Raw genomic sequence first — 12,093 nt, 5'->3', positions numbered from 1 at the left:
AGGGACAGCAGAGGGCCTATCACTTCCTTGGGAATACAAGATGTCCCTTCATTTTTACTCAATGACTTTTCATCAATTACTACAAACTGTGACCTTCCTGACAAGGCATCATGGATCAGTCACGTAACTGAGACAATACACCATAAACACAGAATTTATTAGAAACCACTTGTGAGGAAAAGGAACGTTAGAATCTCTCTCTCTCTCTCTCTCTCTCTCTCTCTCTCTCTCTCTCTCTCTCAATTGGAATACATGCTGTATTGTGAGTTATCACATCGTGTTTTTGCCATCTAATATGTATTAGTACAGGAAGTGCATTTAAGACTTAATACTATGGCTTTGGGTGCATTTATGGTACATGTCAGCATTACATGGAGTTGAAGGTGGGTAATATTGATATCCTATCTGGTTGTGGGGATAATTGTTTTGACATTGTTCTTGTTGCCTAAAAACTGAAAATGCATTTGACGTATGCCATTAAATTGCTGCAAATGCTATATGATAAAATCTGCTAAGTGTTTTTCTCAATTACTGGTACAGTTTCTCATGCGAGGCAGTGAAACATGAAACATGTTTCTCACTGTTTTTATGATGTAGAAAGCCGGTGACACTCGGCAACCTCTGAATGACTCATTGCACATGTTAAAAACACTTATTTTATCTACTATCTTGAACTTCTGTAAATTTTTATGGAAACTTTTAATTACTTCAGCAGAAACAGTGCCTTTATCATTCACTTTGAAAATTGAGTAATTGTGTAATTTAATTGATCTAGAATGCAGTTAGTGGTCAGTTAACTAGTTCAGAGGTGTGATGAAAGAGACTTTCCTTGTTTTGCAGGTACCAGAAAAGTACGAATTCTTATGCACCATACAACAAAGATTGGATAAAGGAGAAGATATATGTACTTCTACGGAGACAAGCAGCTCGATCGCAGTAGTGCTCTAGGTTTGAATGCCTTGCACAAACTGTCCATTTTATTTGTCATAAAAAAGTTGATATGATTTCAGTAAGCATCCTGACTTGACCAAACGGCTGAAACAATAATACGTGTGAGACAAAATTAAATCCTGATCTGACCTCCATTATTACCTGATCATCATTTTGTATTGGTGTATTTTTAACACTTCCGAGGATATATTTGTTTTGATGTGCTAAGTAATTATAATATTTGTTATTTTCTGTGAAACTCGTGGAGGAATGGAAGAGAAAGGCCAGAAGACTATTGTCCCCCCCTGATGCAAGACTATTCATGTCATGGTGTGAATCTAGCATTTCTTATTGTTAGTGTCTCTCTTATTGTGGTGGTGTGACTCTGTACAGTTTCTGAATTATTAGTTACAGTAAATGTTCAATTCGCTACAGTACTCTTTTTTTCCTGTTACAATATGCAGTAATTTGTGATAATTTAATTGGAATGTAGATCACCACCTGGAATGATGTTTGCAAATGGAGATGTAACATTATGAAAGTAAGGTACAAATAGACTGTAATGTAAGTATTCAGTTAAAAGCTTATTGTGTATTGTATTATTCTGGCATTTCTAATTTTATGCCTGTAAGTGTAGATTAATTGTAGTAAATATATTTCTTTCGATTGTGTATAATTTTCTGAAGCATTTGGTTTTATGGTGCCAAATTGCCTAACATGCAGTGTAACTAAGGAAACTCTCTAACAACTTTCTCTTCTGTAGTAGGAATTTACATAATGCTGAATTATAAGCAGGCCATGATTATGCTAATAGTGTTTGTGGATGTGTTTGTGATTCTCATTCACATGTACTGCATGTGATTGGAGGGTAAAGCAGCAGTCTGTCCTCTTTGTGGCAAACAGTGTATAATGAAGTATGTGTGTAATGACATTGTCTTACAAATAGGTTTTCAAAACCAGGAAGCCTGTTTTTAAGTGTCCTCTTATGAGAGGGCTGTTATGCCCTGACTGTAAAACTCTGTACTGTGAAGTGATGCTTCAGTGCAGTGGCTCATTATAAGGTGTTGTGAAAGTTCTCTGTTGGGAAAGGGTGGGGATGCAGATTATACTGCTTGCTGTGTCTTGAACTTGGAGCCAGGCTAGTTGCAAGCTAGACTGGAGAAGAAGAACATTTTGTTATTCAGTGACTGTCAAGAAAACGTGTTGGCCTTGATCTTGATTTGTGGCGGGGACATCTGTAGCTGTAATCTTCCACTCACAACACAACCACATCAGAGTATGTCTCCTATTCTTAGTGAATAAGTTTAGAAGTGTTTGTGGAAAAAATAAAGATGCTATAAAATCAGAAGTAATGCTTGCTTCTTCATTGTACTAATATTGCTTTTCTGTACATCAGTAACAGAGGTAAGCTGTGCTGGGCCCATGTAACATTATTGCTTCTCAACAAGCAATAATTGAGTTAACAATAAGAAAATATTGTCCATTGCAATTCTGTGTACTTTATACAATTTTTAAACAGCTTAGGGATTTTTTTAAAGGACTCATGAAAAGTATTTGCTCTGTCCTCTTAGAAAGTTGTTCAGGGAAATTGCACAATTTATGAAGCATTGGTAAATAAGACATTAGGTGATTTTCCCCTCATATCTTGATAAGGATACACATCATAAATGCATTGAAACTATATGCAGCCAATAAAAATGTTATCATTAACAATACTAGCCGGTGACATGGGTGGCCAAAGGTACTGTGCTCTTGTTGTTACAGGGCACTAGTTTCTCAGATTATTCACCCTTTCCTACTTTGCAGTAAGTTATCAGGCTCATGACCCATTGCACTACTTTCACTCTTGTTGAGTGTACATTGACATTCCTAAATATTAGTTTCATTCTATTTCAAGGCTATTTTCCACTTTTTTGCATTGTTTTGTTCTGGCTATGGAGTAAAATTGAAAGTATTTCACTGATGTGCTGGCTTTCTTCTTCTTCTTCTTCTTCTTCTTCTTCTTCTTCTTCTTCCAAATTCTCGCATTCTTCTCTCCATGTTCTCTCAGGTGTAACGCCTGTGTTTTGCTTTAAACTGATGCTTGTTAATTAAAGTTTTGAATACAACTCTATCCTGTAACATTTTGTTTGTAATGCCTATTTTTTGAAGATCTTACCAGTTTCAATTATCCAGATATTTTTAACTTCCTTCAGCGGGCAAGGTACAGAATCATTTTGGACAATATAGTATCATTCACTTTGAAAATATGGCTGTAAAATTTCAACCTTCTTTTCCTGAGGGCATCAGATTTTCTCCAAATTTTTATATAACTTGTTAACTTCCATCTCGTCCAGATTCCTTCAACACAAACTGGACAAAAAAATTGCATTTGTGTTTTCCTTTCTTCTTATTCTTATTCTTTGTCTTTAGTTAATGATTTACCTCCAATAATTACAGGCTCTGATACATAAAATACTTCGGGTTTGACTGCTGTGATCTAATGTTTTAATTTTGCATTGTGAGATTTTGATTGTTTGCTGTACCTAGCCTATGTATTTCTATAAGCTTTCTGTAGTTTAATGATTCTGTCTTTATTTGCTTTAATCCAGAGGGCTGCATGATTTCTGCTAGGTATTTATATTTGGATACTAAAGATATTTTGCCAACTAGTGGAAACATTTAATTATTGAAGAGTCTTCTGTGTCTTGGATGTTTTTCTTAAGAAATTGTCAGTCCACATTTAGTTGTTTCGTGGAGTTTTTCAAGAGAGTTACTTGCCTGCCCTGTGTTTTTTGAAAGGAACACTAGATTACAGGAGCCAAACACCTAAAAGAATTTCGCGTCATCTGCCAATAGCTATTCCCTTTACTTTTTACATGTCAGAATTGGTTTCTCTTGTACACTAATGAACAATAAGTCCTATCAGACCACTGTTTTTGTATCAAAAGGTTCAGACATTTCAGCTTGAAATATTGAGCTACTATCAGTTAACGTTTCTTTAATCAGCTGCCTTTTCTTTCTAACCACTTTAAACTCTAGCATATTAAGTAGTGTGCATTTCTCACTGAATTATATGCTTTTTTGAGGTCTACAAAGGTGGTCACTGTTCGTCTGTCCTTGCGGATTTGTAAGACCACCTTGAGACTGAGAATTTGTTCCACAAAGAATCTACCTCTCGTAGAATCTGCTTGATAGTCACCAATTAAATGATCCATTTGTGCTTAAAGCTTTGTTAACATGGTTTTGGAAAGAATTTTGTAAGTAACTGACAGCAGTGAAATCCCTGTGTAGTTATTTAGATCAGTTTTATTCCCTTGTTTGTGTAATGGATGGATTATAGTAAACTACCATTCTTTAGGGATTAGTTCATTCAGCCAAATACATGTAAGAAAATCATGGTTTTTCTGTGTGAAGCTTTTACCACCTGTTTATCCTATTTCTGCTATTAACCTATCTTCCCCTGAAGCTTTATTTATTTTTTTTAAGTTCACATATTTATTTGTAAACTACTTGTCTTGTTGGTGGGCCAGAGTTTGTGTTTGGATCAGGTTTTTCAGCTGTGAATTAAACTTTGGAAGATTGACGAGGTTATGGGTGTTCTGGTTGTACACGAAGTACCACTGGGCTGTGCCTGTCTGACTTCAGAATGCTGCAAAGGGTTTTGGTGAAACTGAGGGATTGGGGTTGTATGCTTGTTCTCTGTGTGTAAGCTTGTGTTTGGTGTTTTATGTGTGTTTTATTGGTCTCTTAAGAGGCATGTAAGGGTTAATTTTATGTGTCTGTGAGAAGCTTCTGGTGATTTGTTCCCTAAATTTTGTATGAGAAAGTGGGGCGAAGTTTGTGTTGTTTCGTAAAACTTTGTGGATTTTTCTTGAATAAGTGTGTAAATGGTGGGTTGCCCTAGGAAGTCTCTTATGTGTGTTGGGGACATACTAGCCAGCACCAGAGATGACACGGAAAACTTTTTTCTGGAGACTTTGCTGTTGGGATAGTGCTGTGTCTGACGCCATAGACCATACCTCCGAACCATACAGGGTGACTGCGAGTATGAGCTGGCGCCAGAGGAGGAGTTTGCGCTGGATGGTTATACAATCACCTTACAGGAGTGGATATAGCTTACAGAAGAGGGTGCAGCCCTTTTTTGCAGTGGTAGTGAGGTGCCAGTTTCATGTTAGGTGGTGATCTATTTCGACCCCCAGGTAAATGATTGAATTTCTCCAAGTTGAGAGTTGTCGATCTGGGAGTTTGATTTTAGGTATGAATTAGATCGCTTGGCACTTTGTAGGGTTGATCTTAATTTTCCAACGTGTGCACTGCTAGGTTATTTTGTCGAGATGTTGCTGGAGGTGGTGGTGTAAGAGGAGGCTGCGACTGCTTCTGTATATGGTACTGTCATCTGCATAGAGAGCAATCTCTCTGCCTAGGGATGTCATTCATATATATGGTATAGAGGACAGGACCTAAAACTGAGCCTTGCGGGACTCCTGCCACAATCCGTCGTGTCTGGCTGGACTTGTCTCCATTCCTTACGAAGAACTGACGTCTTGTAAGGAAGGAGTTAATGATCCAGGTTATTTGAACTGGGCACCGTATCTGGTCTAGTTTGTAGATTAGGCCATCATGCCAGACGTGATCAAATGCTTTTTCTATGTATAGGAACACTGCTCCTGTTGCTTCTCTCCTTGCCCTTGGCAGACAGATGTGTTCTGCCAAGTGAAGGGATTGTTGGATTGTGGAGTGCTCAGCACAGAAACCAAACTGTTTCAGCATAAGGATGTTGTTTTCAGTCAGAAACTGATGCAGAGGTGACAGGATTATCAATTCCAGGATTTTACTCTGGCCAGTTACAAGAGAAATGGGCCTGTAGCTTTTGGGAAGGAGAAGGTTTTTATTGGGTTTGGGTAGGGTGATGATCTTTGCAGTTTTCCAGGCTGAGGGGAAATATGTGAGTTTGAAGCAGGCATTATAAATGCTTGCTATTTGAATATTGTGGGAGGGAGAAGGTGTTTTTAAGAGTGGAGTGTGGACGCTCTCAGGCCAGGAGCTTTGTGGTTACCCTGTCGCTTGGTGAGTGCACATATTGTCAGTTCATTAATGGGCTCGAATTCAGTCATGGGGCGCATATTTCTTATCTGAGTCACTTGTCCGGTAACTATTCTCACCTGCCTATCGCTCACCTCATCGTGGATGATGTTTGTCCAGAATTGTGACTCCAGTGATTTTGCCATTATTTCCGCCTTTTCTTGTTCATTGTATGCAAGACCATTCTCACTGTGGAGTGGCTTTTTTTCTGTGGTGGAATCTTTCTGCTGCCAGGTTATTTTCCAGATTGTGTGTCTGGATATGTCTGCTTCGGTGGATCTTAGTTTCTCCTCACAGCAGCGGCTCCTGTGCTCTTGTAGTCGTTGTCTGACCTGGTCCTCTAGACTCCGCAGCAGGCAGAGATCGGCTGGGTCGCAGTAGCGTTGCCACAGCCTCTGTCTCCTGCACTTGGCGACTATGAGGTCCCAGATGTCAGGGGTCAGGTCCTTGGTGACAGGATCAGTTGTTATCCTGATGCTAGTTACACGAGCACAGGCATGAGGATGCCAGTGAATTTCTCAATGGCTTCATCCATGACTCCTTCTGTCTGGACCAGGGGATTGTCCTCTCTGTCCTCCCTCCAGGTAGGTATATCTACATCTACATGACTACTCTGCAATTCACATTTAAGTGCTTGGCAGAGGGTTCATCGAACCACAATCATACTATCTCTCTACCATTCCACTCCCGAACAGCGCGGGGGAAAAACAAACTCCTAAACCTTTTTGTTCGAGCTCTGATTTCTCTTATTTTATTTAGATGATCATTCCTACCTATGTAGGTTGGGCTCAACAAAATATTTTCGCATTCGGAAGAGAAAGTTGGTGACTGAAATTTCGTAAATAGATCTCGCCGCGACGAAAAACGTCTTTGCTGTAATGACTTCCATCCCAATTCGCGTATCATATCTGCCACACTCTCTCCCCTACTACGTGATAATACAAAATTTGTCCCAGTTTGTGATTACTTGTGTGTTTGCCAACCTCCCCACATCATCTTCGACACTGGTGAGATCCAGCACGACAGGACTGTGGTCGGAGTCCAGCTTGTAGTTCACTGTGGCTGTCACTTCGAGATCAAAGTTTTTCACGTCAAAAATATCTAATACGTCAGAATTTCTGTCCACGTTGCCAGGAATCTGCGTTGGCTCACCAGGGGCAGTGACGCTCAGGGTAGCGTGCCCCTCAGTGAACCCCCGTAGAGTCCTGCCACTTGTTCTTGGCACGACAGCCCCAGGCTCCATGTTTCGAATTCAGGTCCTCTCCCATCAATACACGATTGCCAACCCTAAGCAGTGCCTGAAGGTCTTGAGCAGTGATACGTGAAGTGGGGGGGAGGGGGGGGGGATGGTAGGCCAAAATAACTTTCCAAAGATTTTGGCCAATTTTGATTTCTACACTGGCAGCCTCAATAGTCTGAGCACCTTCTGCCCTTAACCAATACTGCTGTCCTGCCGCCTGGGCGGTCCACACAGTTGTACCGGTGGATGGTGTAGTTTCTGACAGCGAATCGGTCATTGGGCTTCAGGTGTGTTCCTGTCAGACACACATTATTTGATGGCATGCTGGTCTAGATAGTCTTCCTAAAGGATTTTTCTGGTTTTAAAGCCGTTGGCATTCCATGATGCAATTTTTATTCTTGTGGACCTAGAGGGATCCATCAAAGCATGCCATTAATGCCATTGCTCCTTCAGCAATAATCATGAATTTTGCTAGAGCATCAGGCGCAGCTCAAAGCTTTGCCAAGATGTCTTTAATGTGTTAAAGGGGGTCATGATGCTGAATCTTGAAAATAGTTGCCGCAGCTCTCTCAGCTCGTCGAGGAACATCGCCGGTTGAGTGCTGGAGGAAGACTGTGGCTATGTGGTAGCCTCCACACCCTGGGTTGGGGAGGGCTGTGGTGGTGGGGGGGGGGGGGGGCATGCGGCAGGCAGGCGGCAGCAGCTGTAAGGGCACGTGGTGGGGGAAGCAATGGGTAGGATTCTGAGCCTGGCACATTCGGTCTGCGGCTTTTGACAAGAGGAGAGCTCATGCCTGTGACTGTTGCTGCGGGACCAGAGCTTATGGTCGTTGCCGCGGCTGCAGTAGCAGTTTTCAGGGACAATTGCAGGGGACGACTCGCCATCAGCTTTAGTCTTGTAGGATAACGGCTGTAGTTTGCCAAATGGCTGTCGCCACAGAGAGCACATTTTGCCGGCATGTCCCGTTTCTTGGTACATGGGTTACTGAGATGGGGGCTGACGCATTTTACGCACTTCGGTGGGTGGTTAAAGTTTTTGGCACTGTGAAAGAGTTTCGGGCACTGATGGTACTGTACAGAACCTTCAGGCTGCCGATATATTTCAATTGTTACTCTGCAATGCAGTATGAGCTATGTTGCTTACAGTTCACGGTTTTTCTGGTTGGGGTAGAGAATGACCTTGAAGGATGCGCGCTTCTTGTGACCTTCTCCTGGTTTTGCCGGGTCAGAGGCACATGTTTCTTGTTTGACCTCTTGCAGAAGACGAGTCCACCTTGATTTCTGCTAGGTCTGTGTCACAGGTGAGACCTTTCATCACTGCCTAAAATGTGTCTCATTCAGACATTGTATATGTGTGATGGGGGATGTTATGTCCCTGAAAGTAATCTTTTATTCTTCTGTAATCTTGAGGTGTGGATGCCTGAAACTTTACTGATGAGCTTATACATGAGGTATTGAGGCCATCTTTTAACATTGGTGCAATCTCCTTGATTACTTTCATAGTGCCGTTTTGGGTGGTAGCTATGATGGAAGAGATCTTGTCCCTCTTCTATTTAGGCTGGGTCCCTGATGTGGAGGGTTGGTTCTTCTAGGCCACAATTTCATCCACTTCTGGGTATGCAGTTGGGGCAAAGCTATTAGAGGTGGGGGATGTTGGCGACTACAGTCTCCTCACCCAGCTCCATGTCATCTCCGGCTGGGGGCCGGACGTTTCGTCGCTGGCGTCACATCCATGTCTGTCTGTTTTCGTGTTTTTGGCTTTGTAATGTTAGTGGAGGACTGGCTATGGGAGCCCAGAGACTGGGCGCCGCAGTGGACTGATACTTTGGGCGTACCCAATGTGTCAGTAGCAGTTTCCGGAGTCAGACCGACAATGCCAAGGGGTGCTGGATGTTCATTTGTTGGCACCTTTAGGTCTCCCTGAACAGCGCCAGCCCTAGCATAAACTACATGAGGGTATCCAGGTGGTACCACGGGCCCTGGTGTAGGAATTTCCCTACTTTTGGAGGAGCAGGGAGGATGCCCTGGGGCAGTTTCTGACTGGGACATGTTCGTGGTAGATCAGACTGCTCAAAACGAAAACAGCATGACACCCAAGGCCTCCGCACTGCCAGTAGACCAGCAGCAGCTGTGCCACAAAGGACCACGCCTAGGTCCTACCACACCAAACTTGCCGCACACACGCAAAGCATGCACTTCTGCACGCAACAATTCTGCTGCACTGTGTATATACAGAGCACACACAACGAATTTTGCTCCACTACAGCAGGTGTAGCGCGCCCGAGGAACAGCGGCCAGCAGCACAGCATCCGCTCGCCACTCCTCCCCTCGAATGCGCTTTGGGGAGACTTACAATTTAAAAGATTGTTAAAGTAGTTTGCTAAGAGTTTACAGTTCTCTTTATTATTTATTTCCAGAGTCCCACTTAATTATGTTGACATTGCACTTTTCAGCTAAAATCAACAGTGTCTATTATTTTGCATTGTAATTGAAATTCCAAATAGATTATTTGTTCTAAAGCATATTCTATGATATAATGAATTGTTTGTCTCACTGATTTTGTGAGTCATTTTATAGCACTTAGATGACAGAGCTGTGAAATTGTAGGTTTTGCAAGGAACAGGCACAGAACATGTTATTACCCATTTGTGTACATTTCTGCGCACTGTGTACATGTTTGTGATGTAAACCAGTTTTTATTGGCAATGCTTTTCACAATTAATAAATTTTTTGTCCCATAATATTGAATGACACACAGGCAAGACTGTATAAGCTGATTCCAGTCAGAAAAACATATGCGTTTACTGCACTAGTCTTTCAGTTCCCTTTAGTTTTGCATGTATAAGGTATTAATTTGTTTTTTCTGTATGTTATCTGGATTCCAACAATTACTTTTACCCTTACATTTTACATTCCACAGCAGACACCAATTTTATGGTTTTGGGTGATCACTATCACGTTATGTAATTAATATATGAGATACATTGTTCAGATCTTGCGAGCACTACATTCATTATGTGTAACAGTAATATCATACAAGTAATTTTATCTATGTCTACCTACCTACCTATAGGGAAACATTCCACGTGGGAAAAATATATCTAAAAACAAAGATGATGTGACTTACCAAACAAAGTGCTGTCACACAACTCGAGCAGCTCTTTCAGCATTCACATACACTGGTGTTCAGCACAGCTCATGTTGTAGGTGTCGGATTAAGAAACCTCTTTGAGAATATGGTCCAGATTGGATGCTGCAACTAGCAAGCGCGGCAAGATCTCTGTAGGTGGCGGGGTGCAGACCTGCTTCCTTGTGCGGCCTGTTGGTCTAGGGGTATGATTCCTGGTTTGGGTGCAGGAAGTCCCGGGTTCAAATCCCGGACAGGCCCTACTTTTCACTTTCGCGACAACCAAACACTACGATCATATTGCGAGTCTCTGAAAGTAAGCCATGCAACAGGACAAACTGCCTGTCGGACCACTGGCCCATGAGACTGGCAAGTGCATCATGTGGAAAGCAATCTACGTGGCAGAATTAAGCTGTCTTCGCTTACTTATATCTATACGTAAAGACTGGCACGTACAATGATTCTATTCGTTTCCCAGGAACTAGTACATCGCATGCACGTTTGTTAAATGCATGCACATGCAGCACCCAAAACGGAGAGATGTCTTTCCTGCTGGGAGAAACAGCTGAGGTCGTCTTCTCACAGTTGAACCCCTTATGTTCCGTTATTAATCCTAGTAGCAAAAGCATATGCATTTGGAGCGTTCCCCAGTCACGTGTGGACTGCTATCGACCTGCCAGCGCTTCGTTTGGTAAGTCACATCATCTTTGTTTTAAGATGATGTGACTTACCAAATGAAAGTGCTGGCAGGTCGACAGACACACAAACAAACACAAACATACACACAAAATTCAAGCTTTCGCAACAAACTGATGCCTCATCAGGAATGAGGGAAGGAGAGGGAAAGACGAAAGGATGTGGGTTTTAAGGGAGAGGGTAAGGAGTCATTCCAATCCCGGGAGCGGAAAGACTTACCTTAGGGGGGAAAAAAGGACAGGTACACACACACACACACACACACACACACACACACATCCATCCACACATATACAGACACAAGCAGATATATTTAAAGACAAAGAGTTTGGGCAGAGATGTCAGTCGAGGGAGAAGTGCAGAGGCAAAGATGTTGTTGAATGACAGGTGAGGTATGAGTGGCGGCAACTTGAAATTAGCGGAGATTGAGGCCTGGTGGACAACGGGAAGAGAGGATATATTGAAGAGCAAGTTCCCATCTCCGGAGTTCGGATAGGTTGGTGTTTGTGGGAAGTATCCAGATAACCTGGACGGTGTAACACTGTGCCAAGATGTGCTGGCCGTGCACCAAGGCATGTTTAGCCACAGGGTGATCCTCATTACCAACAAACACTGTCTGCCTGTGTCCATTCATGCGAATGGACAGTTTGTTGCTGGTCATTCCCACATAGAATGCGTCACAGTGTAGGCAGGTCAGTTGGTAGATCACGTGGGTGCTTTCACACGTGGTATGCCTTTGATCGTGTACACCTTCCGGGTTACAGGACTGGAGTAGGTGGTGGTAGGAGGGTGCATGGGACAGGTTTTACACCGGGGGCGGTTACAAGGGTAGGAGCCAGAGGGTAGGGAAGGTGGTTTGGGGATTTCATAGGGATGAACTAACAGGTTACGAAGGTTAGGTGGACGGCGGAAAGACACTCTTGGTGGAGTGGGGAGGATTTCATGAAGGATGGATCTCATTTCAGGGCAGGATTTGAGGAAGTTGTATCCCTGCTGGAGAGCCACATTCAGAATCTGATCCAGTCCCGGAAAGTATC

The 12,093-nt window shown here is 42.6% G+C and overlaps 1 protein-coding gene and 1 non-coding gene across 2 annotated transcripts in view; both read left to right on the top strand.

Moving 5' to 3' along the window:
- LOC126203525 (enhancer of rudimentary homolog) overlaps window positions 1-2,278 on the top strand; it is a 66,215-nt gene extending 63,937 nt beyond the window's left edge. The window contains exon 4 of the mRNA XM_049937850.1: window positions 841-2,278. Within this exon, the coding sequence (XP_049793807.1) occupies window positions 841-940 (100 nt within the window). The 3' untranslated portion in view covers window positions 941-2,278. The remainder of the gene's footprint in view (window positions 1-840) is intronic.
- Window positions 2,279-10,549: 8,271 nt separating this feature from the next.
- On the top strand, window positions 10,550-10,621 carry Trnap-ugg (transfer RNA proline (anticodon UGG)). The gene has a single exon. It is a non-coding gene; the product is annotated as a tRNA-Pro (tRNA).
- Window positions 10,622-12,093: the final 1,472 nt, after the last annotated feature.

This window comes from Schistocerca nitens, chromosome 9 (assembly GCF_023898315.1).
Source record: "Schistocerca nitens isolate TAMUIC-IGC-003100 chromosome 9, iqSchNite1.1, whole genome shotgun sequence".
Lineage (NCBI taxonomy): Eukaryota > Metazoa > Arthropoda > Insecta > Orthoptera > Acrididae > Schistocerca > Schistocerca nitens.
Note: the sequence above shows the minus strand (reverse complement) of the source record. Positions and strands in the feature narration are given on the sequence as shown.